Consider the following 19,806-nt stretch of genomic DNA (forward strand, 5'->3'; position numbering starts at 1 on the left):
TTACGTTAGATCTACTATGGACTGGACTCTCACTATTATGGTAGATCCACTATGGACTGGACTTTCACAATATTATGCTAGACCCACTCGACGTCCATTGCACCGGTCGCCCTAGAGGGGGGGATCACCCACACCTGCGGTCCTCTCCAAGGTTTCTCATTCTCATCCCATTGGGTTGAGTTTTTCCTTCCCCTGAGGTGGGATCTGAACCGAGTATTTCGTTGTGGCTTGTGCAGCCCTTTGAAACACTTGTGATTTAGGGCTATATAAATAAACATTGATTGATTGATATATGTAGTAACAGACACATTTATAGAAATATGTAATATGCACAATATATATATATTCGTATGTATATATATATATATACATATATATACATATATATATATATATATATATATATATATATATATATATATATATATATATATATATATATATACATATGTAGGTGTGGGAAAAATCACAAGACTACTTCATCTCTACAGAACTGTTTCATGAGGGGTTCCCTCAATCATCAGGAGATTTTATTTTTTTACATACATATGTATATATATATACATATGTATGTAAATGTATATGTATGTATTTGTATATATATATATGTATGTGTATATATGTATTTATATATATATGTATGAATATATATGTATCTATATATGTGTATACATATATCTGTGTAGGTCCTGCAGTCCTGGGTTCAAATCCAGATTCGGGATCTTTCTGTGTGGAGTTTGCATGTTCTCCCCGTGAATGCGTGGGTTCCCTCCGGGTACTCCGGCTTCCTCCCACTTCCAAAGACAAGCACCTGGGGATAGGTTGATTGGCAACACTAAATTGGCCCTAGTGTGTGAATGTGAGTGTCTATCTGTGTTGGCCCTGCGATGAGGTGGCGACTTGTCCAGGGTGTACCCCGCCTTCCACCCGACTGTAGCTGAGATGGGCGCCAGCGCACACCCGCATGTTTTACGAATGAAACTTATCAAATATGTAATCTTTGGGGCTTAACACATCATGTTTATTGACCTCTAAGAAGCTTATTTTGAATTTGTGCCTCTGGTTATAGACATAAAACAATTTTCAATCCGTACAGAGAAAGCACAGTTTAACATGAATACAAAAACTAGTCCTGTTTGCCGCAAACATGTTGCAAATAAACTCAACCATTACCATTTTAACAGGCTCCCTTTGCGAAATACCATGGGAGGTCCCTCGCTTCGACGGCTGGTACAATAGTTTAGGGTATCCTAAACGCGGGGCCGTGGGTGAGTATAAAAAAAATAAATAAAATAAAATGAACTCCACAAATGCCTGACGCGTGTTCACCTGCAGGAGCACGCCTTGTGAGGCTCGTACCCGCGCACTTCCGGGATGGAGTCTATCAAGCCGAGCACGAGCCAGTTCTGCCCAATCCAAGACAACTGAGCCGAGTGCTGACCCAGGGTACTTCCGGGTTGCCGTCAACGAGGAACCTCACCGTGCTGTCTTTGTTTTTTGGTAAATAGTATATTTTCTATTACTTTTCACTTTTAGTGGAAGTAATGAAGCAATTCAAATGTGTCCCAGTGTATTGAAGTCAAAATTGTCCATACACAATTGAATTACCACATCTTTTAACGAGCTATTTCCGCCTCCGCTAGGTGGTGATTTTACGCCTACCATTTTTTAACATTATTAATGTAGTACAGGTGTATCTTCAAAGATGTCTTGAATGACAATTTACTTAGATTAATATGATACGGCAACCCATTCCAGAATGATATACATCTATACATGACTGTATGTTTGAGTAGACTGACCATACGTCCTCTTTTCCCCGTATATGTCCTCTTTTACGGGACTGTCCGGGGTGTCCGGGCGGAGTTTCTTAAATGCCTCAAATGTCTGGCGCTTTGTGTCAAGGTCGCGTGTATTTTCAATATATGTACAGGGATCAGAGGGGTTAAATCCAAAACAAATTGTGAAGGTGTGCGCACATAGCAACATTTGTGAGGGAGGGGCAGAGACAGAATGTCAATCAAGGCATACTTGGTCAACAGCCATACAGGTCACCCTGAGGGTGGCCGTCTAAACAAGTTTAACACTGTTACAAATATGCGCCACACTGTGAACCCACACCAAACAAGAATGCAAACAACATTTCAGGAGAACATCCGCACCGTAGCACAACATAAACACAACAGAACAAATTCCCAGAATCCTTTGCAGCACTAACTCTTCTGGGATGCTACAATATACAACCCGATTACGTCACATCAAATATTCCACTTTGAAAAATATTTTTGGTGGACGATTTTGCATATTTTGTGTGTTTGCCGTAACAAAAACATAGTTTTGTTTGACAAAAAAGGGCGGAAAACAAACAAACAAAAAATTACATTAAAATAAACTAAAACATTTTGAAATGAGGAATAGATCTGAAGTTGATGTAGACTCCAAAGATTTAAGCATTAAATATAAAATGTATGTATGCCCTGGCATACCATTATCATCATTTCATGACCCAAGCAAAACACTTTTTACACTTTTATACGGAAAAATAACTACATCCATCCATTTTCTACCGCTTATTCCCTTTTGGGGTTGCGGGGGGCGCTGGCGCCTAGCTCAGCTACAATCGGGCGGAAGGCGGGGTACACCCTTGACAAGTCGCCACCTCATCGCAGGGCCAACACAGATAGACAGACAACATTCACACTCACATTCACACACTAGGGCCAATTTAGTGTTGCCAATCAACCTATCCCCAGGTGCATGTGGGAGGAAGCCGGAGTACCCGGAGGGAACCCACGCATTCACGGGGAGAACATGCAAACTCCACACAGAAAGATCCCGAGCCTGGGATTGAACCCAGGGCTGTAGGACCTTCGTAAAATAAATACAACTTCAACTTATTAAATGAAAACATAGAAAAAACTACCAGCAGCGGTAAAGTTTAGATCCATGAAGGAAAGAAGAAAGTGAATGTTTATAACTGAATACATTTACATATGTATACAAATGTGTCTTATTATTTGTTTTAATAAATGAAGTAACGATTATAGATAGATAGTGCTTTTTTAATTCCTTCAGGAGAGTTCCCTCAGGAAAAAAAAAAAATCAACCTTTTTTCCAAAGCGCAGTATATAATGTGAGATACAACAGGACAATGCATACGTTTATCATTTGTTTTCAAAACACTTACAAAAAAGTGGGACCCCAAAAATTTACTGTGGGACCCCCTTTTTATGACTTGATGGGGTCCATAATGGGAATTTTCAAAATGGGGTCCCATGGACGGTCCATGGGGCCCCATTTTGAAAATTCCTAGCGACAACACTGCTGTCAACAGAGGAGAAAAAATGCTTTGTTTAAATAAATATATTATTTATAAAGCACGTTCAAGTATCATTGGCAAATTTTCACCTAGTCCCGGCCTTGGTACGCATATATGTGTCCTCTTTTTGGGATTTCACAATATGGTCAGCCTATGTTTGAGGAGATTGGTCCTCGGAGCAGGAAGTACCAAATAGCCATTGCTGGCATTCCTATAGGTGTCATGAATATGTGTGTTAGTTGATTTTAAAAACTGTTTGTAAAAGTAATCTGGTGATTGATCCAACATGATAGTTCTAAAGAACATGAGGAGACTACAATGCATCTTTTGTTCAACAGACAACCAGAACAGGTGTGAATGCATAAATGAAATATTAGTGCGCAAAGAACATTTAAGTACCAGTCTAGCCGCTCTGTTCTGAACAAGTTGCAGTTTGTTTAAGTCAGACTTAGTCGTAGCGGACCATATGATATAGGACAGTAATGAAGATGACAGTAAACCAAGGACTGTAGGACTTGGCCCATTGTTGAGGATGTCAAGAAGGTGGAGCACTTCCTGACCATGGCTAAACCTCCTCCCATTTTCATTAAAATACCATCAATATGACCGGACCGTGACAGTTGACTGTCTGATAGCACACCAAGCAGTTTTGCTTTTTTAACCCGCTCAATAGATATATCTGACATTGAAATATGAAGCTGAGGGTCATCAACAAGCATGCCTGGATCCAAAAAGAATGCTTTTTGTTTTGTCAATATTCACAACAGGTTGACTATCATTTACCCAGCGTAACACTCTCTCCAGGTCCTATGATATATGAAATTTGACCAGTCGAAACATTTTATAGCATTACCCAAGTTGGTCTGATAGTTACCTCATAGAAAAAAACATTGTTCTTACTGTATTAAAAAGGAAAATCGAAATCTCAATACAGAATGATTGAGAGATAGGACATTTCTAAAATTAGTGATTTATTTTAATTTTTCCTAAATTAGTTTTCTTAAACACTCTTAATGAATACAGCACATACCTACACACTAAAAGTTTGTACATTCACACGCACATTTGTCGTACACACATACATGTACATATACATTCACTGTACAATCATGCATACTGTATACACATTCATGTACATATACATTCACTGTACAAACATACATTTACACATACATGTACATATAGATTCACTGTACAAACACACACATACTGTACATATACATTCACTGTAAAAACATACATATACACATACATGTACATATACATTCACTGTACACACATACAATCCCCGTTTCCATATGAGTTGGGAAATTGTGTTAGATGTAAATATAACCGGAATACAATGATTTGCAAATCATTTTCAACCCATATTCAGTTGAATATGCTACAAAGACAACATATTTGATGTTCAAACTCATAAACATTTTTTTTTGTGCAAATAATCATTAACTTCAGTATTTGATGCCAGCAACACGTGACAAAGAAGTTGGGAAAGGTGGCAATAAATACTGATAAAGTTGAGGAACGCTCATCAAACACTCATATGGAACTTCCCACAGGTGTGCAGGCTAATTGGGAACAGTTGGGTACCATGATTGGGTATAAAAGCAACTTCCATGAAATGCTAAGTGATTCACAAACAAGGATGGGGTGAGGGTCACCACTTTGTAAGCAAATTGTCGAACAGTTCTAAAACAACATTTCTCAACGAGCTATTGCAAGGAATTTAGGGATTTTCCCATCTACGGTCCGTAAAATCCTCCAAAAGTTCAGAGAATCTGGAGAAATCACTGCACGTAAGCGATGATATTACGGACTTTTGATCCCTCAGGTAGTACTGCATCAAAAACTGACATCATTGTGTAAAGGATATCACCACATGGGCTCAGAAACACTTCATAAAACCACTGTCAGTAACTACAGTTGGTCGCAACATCTGTAAGTGCAAGTAAAACTCTACTATGGAAAGCCAAACCCATTTATCATCAATATCCTGAAACAACGCCGGCTTGGCTGGGCCCGAGCTCACCTAAGATGGACTGATGCAAAGTGGAAAGGTGTTCTGTGGTCTGACGAGTCCACATTTCAAATTATATTTAGAAACAGAGGACATGGTGTCCTCCAGAACAAAGAGGAATTTAACCATCCGGATTGTTATAGGCGCAAAGTTCAAAAGCCAGCATCTGTGATGGTATGGGGGTGTATTAGTGCCCAAGGCATGGGTAACTTACACATCTGTGAAAGCACCATTAATGCTGAAAGGTCCATACATGTTTTGGAGCAACATATGTTGTCATCCAAGCAACGTTATAATGGACGCCCCTCCTTATTTCAGCAAGACAAGTGGCTTCGTAAAAAAAGAGAGCAGGTACTTTCCTGGTCCGCCTGCAGTCCAGACCTGTCTCCCATCGAAAATGTGTGCGCATTATGAAGCTTAAAATACGACAGCGGAGACCCCGGACTATTGAACGACTGATGCTCTACATAAAACAAGAATGGGAAAGAATTCCACTTTCAAAGCTTCAACAATTAGTTTCCTCAGTTCACAAACGTTTGAGTGTTGTTAAAAGAAAAGGTGATGTAACACAGTGGTGAACCTGCCCTTTCCCAACTACTTTGGCACGTGTTGCAGCCATTAAATTCTAAGTTAATTATTATTTGCAAAAAAAAAAAAAGTTTATGAGTTTGAACATCAAATATCTTGTCTTTGTAGTGCATTCAACTGAATATGGGTTGAAAAGGATTTGCAAATCATTGTATTGTAGCTGAGATAGGCGCCAGCGACCCCCGCGACCCCAAAAGGGAATAAGCGGTAGAAAATGGATGGATGGATGGATGTATTCAGTTTATATTTACAACTAACAGAATTTCCTAACTCATATGGAAACGGGGTTTGTACATAAACACATACTGTACATACACATTCAGTGTACAAACATACATATGCACATACATGTACATATACATTCACTGTACAAACATACAAATACACATACTGTACATATACATTCACTGTATAAACATACATATGCACATACATGTACATATACAGTACATTGACTTTACAAACATGCATATACACATACATGTACATATAATTCACTGTACAAACATACATATTCACATTAACTGTACGAATATATACATATACACATACATGTACATATACAGTACGTTCACTTTACAAACATACATATACACATGCATGCACAAATACATTTGCTGTACAAACATACATATACACATACTGTACATATACGTTCAATGTACAAACATACATATACACTTACTGTCAATATACATTTACTGTGCAAACATACATATACACATACATGTACATATACAGTACGTTCACTTTACTAACATACATATACACATACATGTACATATACATTCACTGTACAAACATACATATACTGTACATATACATACATACATACACTAATGCATATAATCACATTTCATCAAACATATATATACGTTGCCCTAGGGCAGGGGTCAGCAACCCGCGGCTCTAGAACCACATGCGGCTCTTGAGGGGCACCCTGCTGGCTCCATGGAGCTTTTTCAAAAATATATGGTAATGGAAAGAAAATGGGGTGAAAAATATATTTCTGGCTGTAATATGGTTTCTGTAGGAGGACAAACATGACACAAACCTCCTTAATTGTTAGAAAGCCCACAGTTTAATATGTTTGTGTTCATGCTTCACTGATGAGAGTATTTGACGAGCGCCGTTTTGTCCTAACTTCAGCGGCCCTTGAACTCAGTTGTTTGGACTGTGACTCAGTTTGTTTCTCCGACGCTGCCACAGAAAGATGTATTTTATGCCACTCCTTCTTTGTCTCATTTTGTCCACCAAACGTTTTATACTGTGCGTGAATGCGAAAAGGTGAGCTTTGTTGATATTGTTGGCTTGTTATGGTGTGCTAATCACGCATATTTGGTCACTACATGACTGCAAGTAAATCAATGCTAACATGCTATTTAGGTTAGCTGTATGCTGTTTGTAGGTATATTTAAGCTAATTTAATTTCCTTTACATATGTTAATTTGTATATGCATGTTACATGACACATTGTCTGTATGTAATATTGGCTGCATTTCTAATAGTTGTTTGTGTGCCATGTTGTTCCAGACAAAAGCAAACGTTTGCCAGTTTGCAAAGATTGTAATAAACCATTAGAATAAATAGTATATTTCAACATTTCTGTCAACGAAGATTTGCATCAACTTGCGGCAGTCATTTTAATAGTAGGTTATTATAGCTAATTTGCCACTGATATCATGTGTTGCCATGATTATATCACTTATATTAGTCTTTTAATTTGTTGCGGCTCCAGACAGATTATTTTTTTGTATTTTTGGTCCAATATGGCTTTTTCAACATTTGGGTTGCCGACTAAGGGAAACTGGGTAACACAAGACACACTGACAAAGCTTAACCTATTGTTACTATAACAATCTACAAGGTTAATATAGCTGGCTTCTCTTTCTTCCCCTCCATTTATTTGTTTTTTTTGTATTTCAAGTTATCATTACATATATGTATTGTTGCATCTGAAACATTTGTATTGTTGATAATAGAGGTAAATTATTGTTACTATTCATTATCAACAGCTATTTCTATGGTGTATGTATTGCTCCATTTTTGTGTAATAATACTCTTTGTCATTTGAGTATTATTATTTATTTCACTAACTGCTTCTTTGCTATCACTTTTATTACTATCATATTTCATATTACTATCACATATTGTATTTGCTGATGTTGTTCGATTGTTGTTGCTGTTATTGTTGTGTTTGCTGTTGTTGTTTTTGTCTCTCTGTCTTATCCCCCTCTTGTCCCCACAATTTCCCCCTCTGTCTTCCTTTTTTTCTCTTTTTATCCCCTCTTGCTCTGGCCCGTCTGCACCAAATAATATAAATACATTTAATAAAGTCAAATACAAATAAGGCAACAAGAGAAGTATCCTACACTTTTCTTTTGTAAAGTAAATTTGTACAGCCGATACATCTACAACCTACAGTATATGATTTGCCTGAGAAGCGGGACAGGACAAAAAAAGAAACACTCCTAATGAATTTAGATAAAAGAGAGTTGCAAAGGTTAGGAGTACATCAAAAAACATACAAATTGTGATTGTTATTTATTTTTGATTCTTAATCCATTCATAATTTTCAATAAGCGATTTATAAAATCTCCTCTCTGAGTTGCCACCTTATCGTGGTAGAGGAGGTTGTGTGTCCCAATGATCCTTACTGCATTGCCAGCAGTAAGTCGGACAAGTTTCCAGTGAGGGTTGGACTCCACCAAGGCTGTCCTTTGTCACCGACTCTGTTCATAACTTTTATGGACAGAATTTCTTGGCCCAGTCAAGGCGTTGAAGGATTCCGGTTTGGTGGCCGCGGGATTGGGTCTCTGCTTTTTGCAGATGATGTGGTACTGATGGCTTCATCTGGCCGGGATCTTCAGCTCTCACTGGATCGGTTCGCAGCCGAGTGTGAATCAGCACCTCCAAGTCCGAGTCCATGTTTCTCGCCCTTACAAGGGTGGAGTGCCATCTCCGGGGTTGGGGAGGAGACCCTGCCCCAAGTGGAGGAGTTCAAGTACCTAGGATTTTTGTTCACGAGTGGGGGAAGAGTGGATCGTGAGATCGACAGGCAGATCGTTGCGGCGTCTTCAGTAACGCGGACGTTGTACCGATCCGTTGTGGTAAAGAAGGAGCTGAGCCAGAAGGGAAAGCTCTCAATTTAACGGTCGATCTACGTTCCCATCCTCACCTATGGTCATGCGCTTTGGGTCAAGACCGAAAGGATAAGATCAGGTACAAGCGGCCGAAATGAGTTTCCTCCGCCGGGTAGCGGGGCTCTCTCTTAGAGATAGGGTGAGAAGCTCTGCCATCCAGGAGGAATTCAAAGTAAAGCCGCTGCTCCTCCACATCGAGAGGAGCCAGATAAGGTGGTTCGGGCATCTGGTCAGGATGCCACCCGAACGCTTCCCAAGGGAGATGTTTAGGGCACGTCCAACCAGTAGGAGGCCACGGGGAAGACCCAGGACAAGTTGGGAAGACTGTGACTCCCGGCTGGCCTGGGAACGCCTCGGGATCCCCCGTGAGGAGCTGGACGAAGTGGCTGGGGAGAGGAAAGTCTGGGCTACCCTGCTTAGGCTGCTGCCCCCGCGACCCATACCTCGGATAAGCGGAAGAAGATGGATGGATGGATGGGCGATTTATAAAATACAAAAAATATACACAGTACAGGCCAAAAGTTTGGACACACCTCATTTCAATGCATGTTCTTTATTTTCATGAGGGCATCAAAACAATGACACCTGTGAAGTAAAAACCCTTTCAGGTAGTCTACTTCTTGAAGCTCATCGAGAGCATGCCAAGAGTGTGCAAAACAGTAATCAGAGCAAAGAGTGGCTATTTGGAAGAAACTAGAATATAAAACATGTTTTCAGTTATTTCACCTTTTTTTTAAGTATATAACTCCACATGTGTTCATCCATAGTTTTAATGCCATCAATGAGAATCGACAATGCAAATGAAAATAAAGAAAACGCAATGAAGGAGAAGGTGTGTCCAAGCTTTTGGCATGTACAGTATATTTTTAATCTCTGCGGTTACGCCCATCTTCATCTATACTTCAAACATCAGAAAGCCAAGAGGAGCTTTTGTAACCTGTTTTAAGAAAGGTATCTTACTTTTGTTCTGCCAAACAGGACTTTGCGAGAATCAGTTTTAATCAAAAATCATGTTGAATCAAGAATTGGTTTTGAAAAAAGTCGGTATCAAATTGTGAGTTTCTATAAGATTCACATTCCTAACAAGGGTAAAACTTATGATCATCGTTTTGATAAAGATTTTTTTTAACTTTGTTGTAAATTAAAAATCTATTTTTGCTTGATTCAAATCTTTTCAAAGGGGATATGAGAAAAGGAGTTAGTCCATAAAGCAAAAGCTTTTGTTGGACTAGTTCTCTCTAAATGTTTTCTCTTTGTGATTGCTGTCACATTTAGGATCCAATAGGTTTCATATACTTATCATTAAGCTCATAAGGAAATACTTCTATAAAGAAGTAATAAGGTTTTTCAATTTTGTGTTGTTAAATTTGCTAGATTTTTACATTTGTATTCATTTTGAAATTATGAAGCCTCATTGCAGCACCATTGCTCAAGATTATAGTGCAATCAAAGAACCAACAGGTTACTATTTAGGAAACACATTTGGCACTTTCGGAATATTGAAAGGCAGAGATTTAGCAAAGATGCTGTGACACATTCAATCATCCAATCAGATTGCTTTTATACAACCATTCTTTAACCAGATAAGAAACCCAGATCAAGGTCACAAGTGTGACCTGACCAAGGGGGCAACAGCACATGTCACATGATAATGGTTATCAAACTGTTGTGTTTTACACCAAGTATTATGTCAAAGGTATAGTATTTAGCATTGAAAGTTACTGCCAGTTTTGCTATACTTTGGTTTGCCATCACCACCAAGACACACAAAGGACAAAGAAGTAATTTTTTAAAGCGGCAAAATGTATAATATTTAAAATATATCATAACAAATTAACATTAGAGTCAATATATGGACCAACCAAGGTAATAGAATGATTTCTTTTACAGGTTATCATGTTGCATTCGAGATAATTAACTCACAACTTCCTGGGTGCCCACCTGAATTCATGAACATCCCAGTGCCTCGTGGTGATCCTGTTTTTGACCCAAATGGCACTGGGGAAGTTCTGCTGCCCTTTCAAAGAGGAACGTGGGACAAAGACACTGGCCAGAGTCCAAGCAACCCTCGAACACAGGTTATTGAAGGGCCTTATTTATTGTCCTGTCAATACGTTTGACACTTAATGAACTGAAATATGCTTCAAGGTCAATATGGTCACAGCCTGGATCGATGGCAGCTCCATCTATGGTCCATCCACTTCCTGGTCGGATTCTCTGAGAAACTTCTCCGGGGGTCTTTTGGCCTCCGGTTTGAAGGGAGACATGCCGAAACAGGCAGCAGGAAACCGTTTAATGTGGTGCGCTGCTGACCCCACAACAGGTGATCATGAACTTCAGGGCCTTTACGGTAAGATAATCTAACATTTAAAACTTCATTTCTGACCCTCAGCATTCTTACTAACACAAATATTGGAATTTTTTGTACTATAAGGAGGTCTGCTTGGATCCGGGTAAAGGAACATGACTGAAATAGATAATTGTGCAAATGGTTGCTCTCTCACCGCAAAATACCACACTTGTGTGTTCAGTGTTGTGTAGTTGTTGTTACGGTGTATAGAGGGGATCCTTCTTGGCCACAACTCTCGAAAACAAAAATTATATGCGTTTGAGGGTATAATACACCTACTGTTGTGATCCCACATGACTGTTTGGACCTTGTTCTTTATTTTCCTATGTTTGGTTTCCTGTCCTGGTGCTATTTTTTTGGTAGTATGTCTTGTTTGGTCTTAGCATGTTTTGCAGGAACATTATGATCTGTTCTGTGTCCTGCCAGCTCACCTGTTCAACATTGTTCCCTCCTTCTGTCAGGTTCAAACACTGATGACATCTATTAATCAGACAAGAAGCAAGGAACCAGGCAGACACAGAGTTAAATAGACCTCATGAGGAGACATGTTTTGGGCTGTACTCTAGTTACAGATCCAAACAACGTTCTAAAGAACAGCCCGCGTGCCTCTTCTATTTATTAGGAAAATCCCTATTACATCATTGTGACTGAGGGAAAGGGAGGGTAGACTCAACACAAGATATGATAATACAAAAATGCAAATATGTTGACACTTGGTGCTATCGCTCAGTCTGTGCTTGTTCTTGTCCCAGAACACAATGTTTGGCCTTGGTAGTCAGCAGGCGGAATCTGGACAGAACACTAATAAAAAGAAAGGCTAGCAATCTCTCAAATTGCTAGCTCTGCACGAATACAGAAATACCACTTCAACATAAATTGACAATACTTTATAGTCACGGCCCTTAAGCATAAAGTTATGATGATAATATTTACATAATTATTCTAACACCTTCAGTACTGGTTCAGTATCTTCTGTATACCACAGCTTGTGTTTCAATATACTTTAGTTAATGCGCGACTTGTGTTGTTTTGGACTTTTACTTGGTTCCTCATTAAATGACCTTCTTCCTGCATGTTGCCGACCTTTGCTGCACCCCAGATCCCGCAATCAACAGCCGCTATACGCCATATTCGCACCCTCATAGGTGGTCATAAAATAGAATGAATATGGTGACATTTATTTTTCTTCATTTATATTATGTAGCTCTGCACGAATACAGAAATACCACTACAGCATAAATTGACAATACTTTATAGTAACGGTCCTTAAGCATAAAGTTATGATGATAGTACATACATAATTATTATAATATTTCCCTCCTGTTTATCACATAACTTCCCCAGACTCATCTTATCCCTAATAACTTCTTCTTGCGATTTTCAGTTAATACTTCATTTCTTTAGGGCCAAGTTATGTTTACACTCAGAGTTCAATGTCATCATATTTTCGTATTTTTTCTATACATACAGTCACCAGGGTCTGAAAACAGATCAGGAACATCATTCAGGCAGGTATCCTCGTCATCAGATTCATCTTCTTTGTCGTCCGGCAGAAGGTGCATCTGAACAATTCTATCATCTGCTGGGCCAATCGCTGTGGTGATCAGACGGTTAAGCAGAGAACGCAGACAGGGAATACAACAACATCCACACAACGTCAGTATGGCTGCAAACACAGCCATAGATACTAGAATTGACGATACCAAGGACTTGTATTTGCCGAACACATCCAACCATCCATCCCACATAGACGTATCTATGACAGAGTGGTTTCTGCTTTGTTTCTTTGGTTACAGAGTAGATTTTGTCCCATATAGTGCAATCCCATTCAGGAGTTGGTTTGCTGATTACTTCAATTGAACTTTTTTGTCATGAGTAACTAATTAACAGCCAAAGGAGGAACCAATTATTACACACCAATCGTTACTTTGAACCATTTATACACATCATCAAATGGTACGCTTACAAACGTGACTCCAGCACGTTTAGTGTAGGTGTTCACTCTGGGTTGTTCGGTGTTGCGCATGGTTTTGATTTATGCAAACAATCACCGGGAAATATGAGTGTAGTCCACTTGACAATGCCCGTGATTGGAAACCCCGTCTTGATGTGTTGAACAGTATGGCATTGGGTGCTCTATTTTGTCCATCAGGGAGTGATATGGTTAACACTAGATTTGGGCATTGATGTTTCAGAGTTATTTGACTTTAAAATAATCTTCTCTTCTATCTCCCAGGGAAAGTAATTCATTAATTCATTCATTATCAATATAAAATTAAACTTTAGCAACTAAACACATATTTACACGCCTATGCTTGACAAGGAACAGGATGAAGAAAATCTTATATTTCCTGCCCCTTTCAACATAATAAGTAGTCTTTACTTAATGGTTAGCCCAGATTCACAAGCATACAAGTACACCTCACAGGATGATACAAAACAAATACAAAACCAGACACAAAATAAGTAGAATAATACAAATACTATATACTATAATATATGTAGTAACCAGAGTGTCCCATTTCCCCCGTATTGGATGTCCTGTGAGGTACCACCAGTAATTTGACCAGTCCGTTCCCGTGGTGGGAATCCTTTTAAGTTTCTTACAGGAAATAGTGTTGTAATGGTGGTATTGGGAGATACAAAAAAACATCAGTGATTCATTGTAGGCCCATGAGACTATCCATGGGACACAGGTTGTTATATTTGGACCTGGGTTTTAGGATCAGATCTATCGAACAGACAGCATAGTCCGTTGTTCTTGCCTTAACATTTTCTGTTTGTCGTTTAATGCAGCTGTACTTGTAATGTTCATGTACATTTTTACAAAATCGATACATTGTGTCCATGGACGTTTTGTTTCTTTCATACATTTCTTTGGTCTGTTTTTAATTGTTACATTCCAGCATGCTGTCATGCCACACTTTTCACTTGTGCACTCTCACTTCCTGTCGTGTCCGATTTTCTACAAAATAAAAGCATGCATTTATTCTCGTTCGTTTATTACTCGCATACTATCAAAAGTCTAAAGCTAACTGATAGCTGTTGTGATTGCCATGCCTCCTTTTATATTCTATCTTATGCCATTATCTTATCTTAGCTCAGCACCCAGATGTATGGTGTACTTGCAAATGTCTAAAAAAAATTGATAATACAACCTGAGAATTGTATTAGGCATAATAAACTCGTTTTCAAACCTCCACTCCTAATGCGGCGCACACACACACACACACACACACACACACCCAAGGTGTACCCCAGATCAGGCAATCAACAGCCGCTATACGCCATTTTGGCACCCTCATGTCTGATGTCATAAAATAGAATGAATATGGTGGCATTTATTTTTCTTTATTTATATTATGTTGCTTTATATGATGTATTAATGATTTTGTAAAACACACAAAAAGCCTTTCAAACTCACTCTGCAATAAGGGAAAATAACCTGTTCCTCTCTTTCACGAGCCTTCAAGCATAACCAGCCTCTAAGTTGCAGTTAGAGTTGGGGTTTGCCAATTTTTTTCGATGTAGAGTAAGGTAAGGTTTCCCATTAGGGTTCAGGATTGGGCCTAACCCCGGGGTTAGGGTTGTCCTCAATGTACAGTTAGGTTTAGGGATTCCCATTAGGCTTTCAATGTACAGTTGGTTTCATAAAAATTTTTAATCAGTCTTTTACATTTGGATGTATAATGATTAACTAAAGGTTATTGCTCACTTGCATTATTTAAATAATTATAAACAACAATTTGAAACATTACCAATCAACCAATCTGAGACTTCAACCCTGATCCACTTGGTCAGATATCAAGTATCATAACCGACTGAACTATGCAGCCTCTAAGATTTGAGCTGCAGTTATGTTAGGGTTACCACTTAAATGTACAGCCCGGGTTAGTGCAGTGCTTCTCAACGTTTTTTCAGTGACGTACCCCCTGTGAACATTTTTTCAATTCAAGTACCCCCTAATCAGAGCAAAGCCTTTTTGGATGGAAAAAAAGAGATAAAGAAGTAAAATACAGCACAAAGTCGTCAGTTTCTGATTTATTAAATTGTATAACAGTGCAAAATATTGCTAATTTCTTGGAATATTTGGGAAAAAAAGATGTAAAAATACCTAAAAACTTGTTGAAAAATAAACAAGTGATTCAATTATAAATAAATATTTCTACACATAGAAGTAATCATCAACTTAAAGTGCCCTCTTTGGGGATTGTAATAGAGATCCATCTCAATTCATGAACTTAATTCTAAACAATTCTTCACAAAAAAATTAATCTTTAACATCAATATTTATGGAACATGTCCACAAAAAATCTAGCTGTCAACACTGAATATTGAATTTTGTTGAAATGATATTCAATAAATATATTTATAAAGGATTTTTGAAATGTTGCTATTTTTAGAATATTTATAGAAAATCTCATGTACCCCTTGGCATACCTTCAAGTACCCCCAGGGGTACGCGTACCCCCATTTGAGAACCACTGGGTTAGGGCTTCCCATTAGGGTTTCAATGTACAGTTGGGGTTTTAGAATTTTTAAGCAGACTTTTAAATGTGAATTTATCAAGATTTTTCACAGGTTATTACTCACTTGCATTATTTAGATTTTTTTTTTTAAATTCAAACATTACCAATCGACATACCTTCAGAGATCAAGCATGTCTGGTATTCGAACATACAATTATGAGGTTCTTGTAAATGATACATTTGGACAAACTTATCCCTCCAACCTTACATGGGGCTCTGCAGATGACAAATGTAAGAAAGATAACCTCCGGACGGGCGTTTTTCTTTCCATGCAGGTCAAGGAGCAGCCAGCCCTGTGATTCTCTTCCAAATCCTCTTTCACCAATTATTTTATGGAACATAAAATAACAATAATCTGACCCAGGCTTCCCATGAAATAAAAGCGGTGGCCCTTGTTAATTGCACATCCATTAATATAAGGTTTTGAAGAGCTATTAATGAGGTGGATTACTAAATTGCCGCCCAACAGAATATTTTTGCACTATTTATGACTGGACTGGACTGTGTATTTCTGAGCTTCTTTGAACTGTTGGGGGTGGGTTTGCATTTGGTGTCTGACTTTCTGGCTTTGTACTCTTATTTAGGGTGGTGCCAAGTACCAAACTTCAGCCATTCTGCCATAACACATACTTGAATAAGATACGTGTAAATAATTTGCTCATCTTTATTTTCCGTATGCAGATTTGGGAAATTCTTGGGCCAATGAGAACATTTTCACTGTGGCAGAGGGGATTATCTGGTTTCGTTACCACAATCATGTAGCCTCCAATCTGCGGAACAAACACCGAGAATGGTCAGACGAGGAGTTGTTTCAAAATGCCAGGAAGACAGTTGTGGCCACGTTCCAGGTAAATTGAAAAGTTTTCTCATAATCCTCATGCATCACATGGAAAACAATTGGTTGCGGTATATCAAATATCATTTAAGTTAGGTTAGGTTATAAATATACAATATATAATAATGCACATTTTGCATTCATACCCCGCCTACCACCCATTTGCAGCTGGGATAGGCTCCAACAACCTCCATGACCCCATAAGGGTCAAGCGATAGAAAAATGGATGGATGGATGGACATGCAGTGCATTCCCTTTACATTGCAAAATAATTGATTTGACAAAATGTAGAAATTGCCTTACTTCCTAGAACAGGGGTGGGCAAACTTTTTTGCAAAGGGGCCACATTGGCTTTTGAAATGTGACATTTCAAAGCATATCATATCCATTTGTTTAGATCCGTACTTGGATCTTCTCATATTAATGTTGTTTTGTTTCATTTTGATATCATTCTGTTGTTTGACGTGCTTATTTCCCGTTTAGTCCATCACCATGGTTACCTATTAGTTTCAGCTGCTACTCCCGGTCCACGCACACCTGTTGTAATAATCACCTTCACTATGTAAGCCTTCCGCTTTTCTTTGTTCACTCTCGGATCCTAATTTGCCCTCGTGCAACAGTGATGTCTTGTTTGTTAATGCTCTCTATCGTTAGCTCTCACGCTACGTTTATTTTATTCCTAGCTTTCACGCTAGTTGTTTTGTATTCTCTTTTGAGCCTATGTGCCAGTTTTAGTTTCCTAGTTGTTTATCCTAGCTTTCACGCTAGCGTCTTTTGTTTGCCTTTTTCCTTAGCTCCTGTGTTTTGGTTCCTAGTCGTTTATTACTTTAATAAATCCATTTACATCTTACCTCACGCTGTGTTCTGCTTCGACGCATCCCTGGAAGAACCAATCCGGCATTACAATGCCACACAAGCCTCACACTATTGGAACTACGAGTAGGCTTCTGAAACATGATCTATTGTAAACATAATACATCTGTCTTTAACATCATATCAGAACATCAGTTCAGTCAGATTAAAGGGACCCACGGGCTGGATGTGGCTGTTGGGCCATAGTTTGCCCACCCCTGTCCTAGAGTATAAGAATATTTACATAAAATTATATTCTATAAGATTATTCATATTTTTTTTTACCATTTGCAATTCAAATAATCTATAAATCAAGTGCAATATTACAACCATGATATATCCCCCCCAAACAGAACATTGCTCTTTACGAATGGCTGCCAGCATTCCTGGGAGACAGATCTCTTCCCCCCTACCCAGGTGAGAACCAGTACCAAGAACATGTGCACACAAGCAGCTGTAGTTGACAAATGTTGATTATATGTTGTTTCAGTAAAGTTGTTTGAATGAGAACTCACACTTTCCACAGCAGTGCATTTGTTTTAATTCAATGTTATATTACTTATATACTATTTAAAATAGAGATGCTATTGTTCTCACCCTCAGTCTCCTGGATGTACTGTTTTTTCTGTAGGTTATCAGAATTTTGTTGATCCTGCAATCTCCTCGGAGTTTCAGACTGCTATGAGATTAAGCATCACTATGGCTCCACCTGGTGTTTATATGAGGTATTTTGTTGTGATTTGTATTGATCGCCTGTCAATCACAAGACTGACACAGAGACAATCATTCACACTTAAACACAGTTATGTTTTAAATTAATCTAATACACAATTAAGCACAATTATTCATGTCTTGGACAAGTTCTGAGATTTTATTTGGTATATTTGTTTTATTCTAGCTAGAAATGATACAAACCCCGTTTCTATGTGAGTTGGGAAATTGTGTTCGATGTAAATATAAACGGAATACAATGATTTGCAGATCCTTTTCAACCCATATTCAATTGAATGCACTACAAAGACAAGATATTTGATGTTCAAACTCATAAACTTTATTATTTTTTTAGCAATTAATATTTAACTTAGAATTTCATGGCTGCAACACGTGCCAAAGTAGTTGGGAAAGGACATGTTCACCACTGTGTTACATCACCTTTTCTTTTAACAACACTCAATAAACGTTTGGGAACTGAGGAAACTTAATTGTTGAAGCTTTGAAAGTGGAATTCTTTCCCATTCTTGTTTTATGTAGAGCTTCAGTCGTTCAACATTCCGGGGTCTCCGCTGTCGTATTTTACGCTTCATAATACGCCACACATTTTCGATGGGAGACAGGTCTGGACTACAGGCGGGCCAGGAAAGTACCCACACTCTTTTTTTTACGAAGCCACGCTGTTGTAACATGAGCTGAATGTGGCTTGGCATTGTCTTGCTGAAATAAGCAGGTGCGTCCATGAACAAGACGGCGCTTAGATGGCAGCATATGTTGCTCCAAAACCTGTATATACCTTTCAGCATTAATGGTGCCTTCACAGATGTGTAAGTTACCCATGCCTTGGGCACTAATGCACCCCCATACCATCACAGATGCTGGCTTTTTAACTTTGAGTCGATAACAATCTGGATGGTTCGCTTCCTCTTTGGTCCGGATGACACGATGTCGAATATTTCCAAAAACAATTTGAAATGTGGACTCGTCAGACCACAGAAAACGTATCCACTTTGCATCAGTCCATTTTAGATGATCTCGGGCCCAGAAAAGCCGGAGGCATTTCTGGATGTTGTTGATAAATGCCTTTCGCTTTGCATAGTAGAGCTTTAACTTGCACTTACAGATGTAGCGACAAACTGTATTTAGTGACAGTAGTTTTCTCAAGTGTTCCTGAGCCCATGTTGGGATATCCTTTAGAGATTGATGTCTGTTTTTGATCTGAGGTCACGGTCATTCAATGTTGGTTTCCGGCCATGCGAGTGATTTCTCCAGATTCTCTGAACCTGTTGATGATATTATCGACCATAGATGTTGAAATCCCTAAATTTCTTGCAATTGCACTTAGAGAAACGCTGTTCTTAAACTGTTCGACTATTTGCTCATGCAGTTGTGGACAAAGGGGTGTACTTCGCCCATCCTTTCTTGTGAAAAACTGAGCATTTTTTGGGAAGCTTTTTTTATA

At 38.6% G+C, this 19,806-nt stretch overlaps 1 protein-coding gene across 1 annotated transcript in view; it reads left to right on the forward strand.

Moving 5' to 3' along the window:
- The first annotated feature begins 1,189 nt into the window (after nucleotides 1-1,189).
- Nucleotides 1,190-19,806, forward strand: part of duox (dual oxidase) — a 54,778-nt gene continuing 36,161 nt past the window's right edge. The window contains exons 1-7 of the mRNA XM_061917323.1: nucleotides 1,190-1,268; nucleotides 1,336-1,500; nucleotides 10,958-11,145; nucleotides 11,216-11,417; nucleotides 16,628-16,794; nucleotides 17,987-18,050; nucleotides 18,265-18,358. Coding sequence (XP_061773307.1) covers nucleotides 11,017-11,145; nucleotides 11,216-11,417; nucleotides 16,628-16,794; nucleotides 17,987-18,050; nucleotides 18,265-18,358 — 656 coding nt within the window. The 5' untranslated portion in view covers nucleotides 1,190-1,268; nucleotides 1,336-1,500; nucleotides 10,958-11,016. The remainder of the gene's footprint in view (nucleotides 1,269-1,335; nucleotides 1,501-10,957; nucleotides 11,146-11,215; nucleotides 11,418-16,627; nucleotides 16,795-17,986; nucleotides 18,051-18,264; nucleotides 18,359-19,806) is intronic.

This window comes from Nerophis ophidion, linkage group LG12, assembly GCF_033978795.1.
Source record: "Nerophis ophidion isolate RoL-2023_Sa linkage group LG12, RoL_Noph_v1.0, whole genome shotgun sequence".
Lineage (NCBI taxonomy): Eukaryota > Metazoa > Chordata > Actinopteri > Syngnathiformes > Syngnathidae > Nerophis > Nerophis ophidion.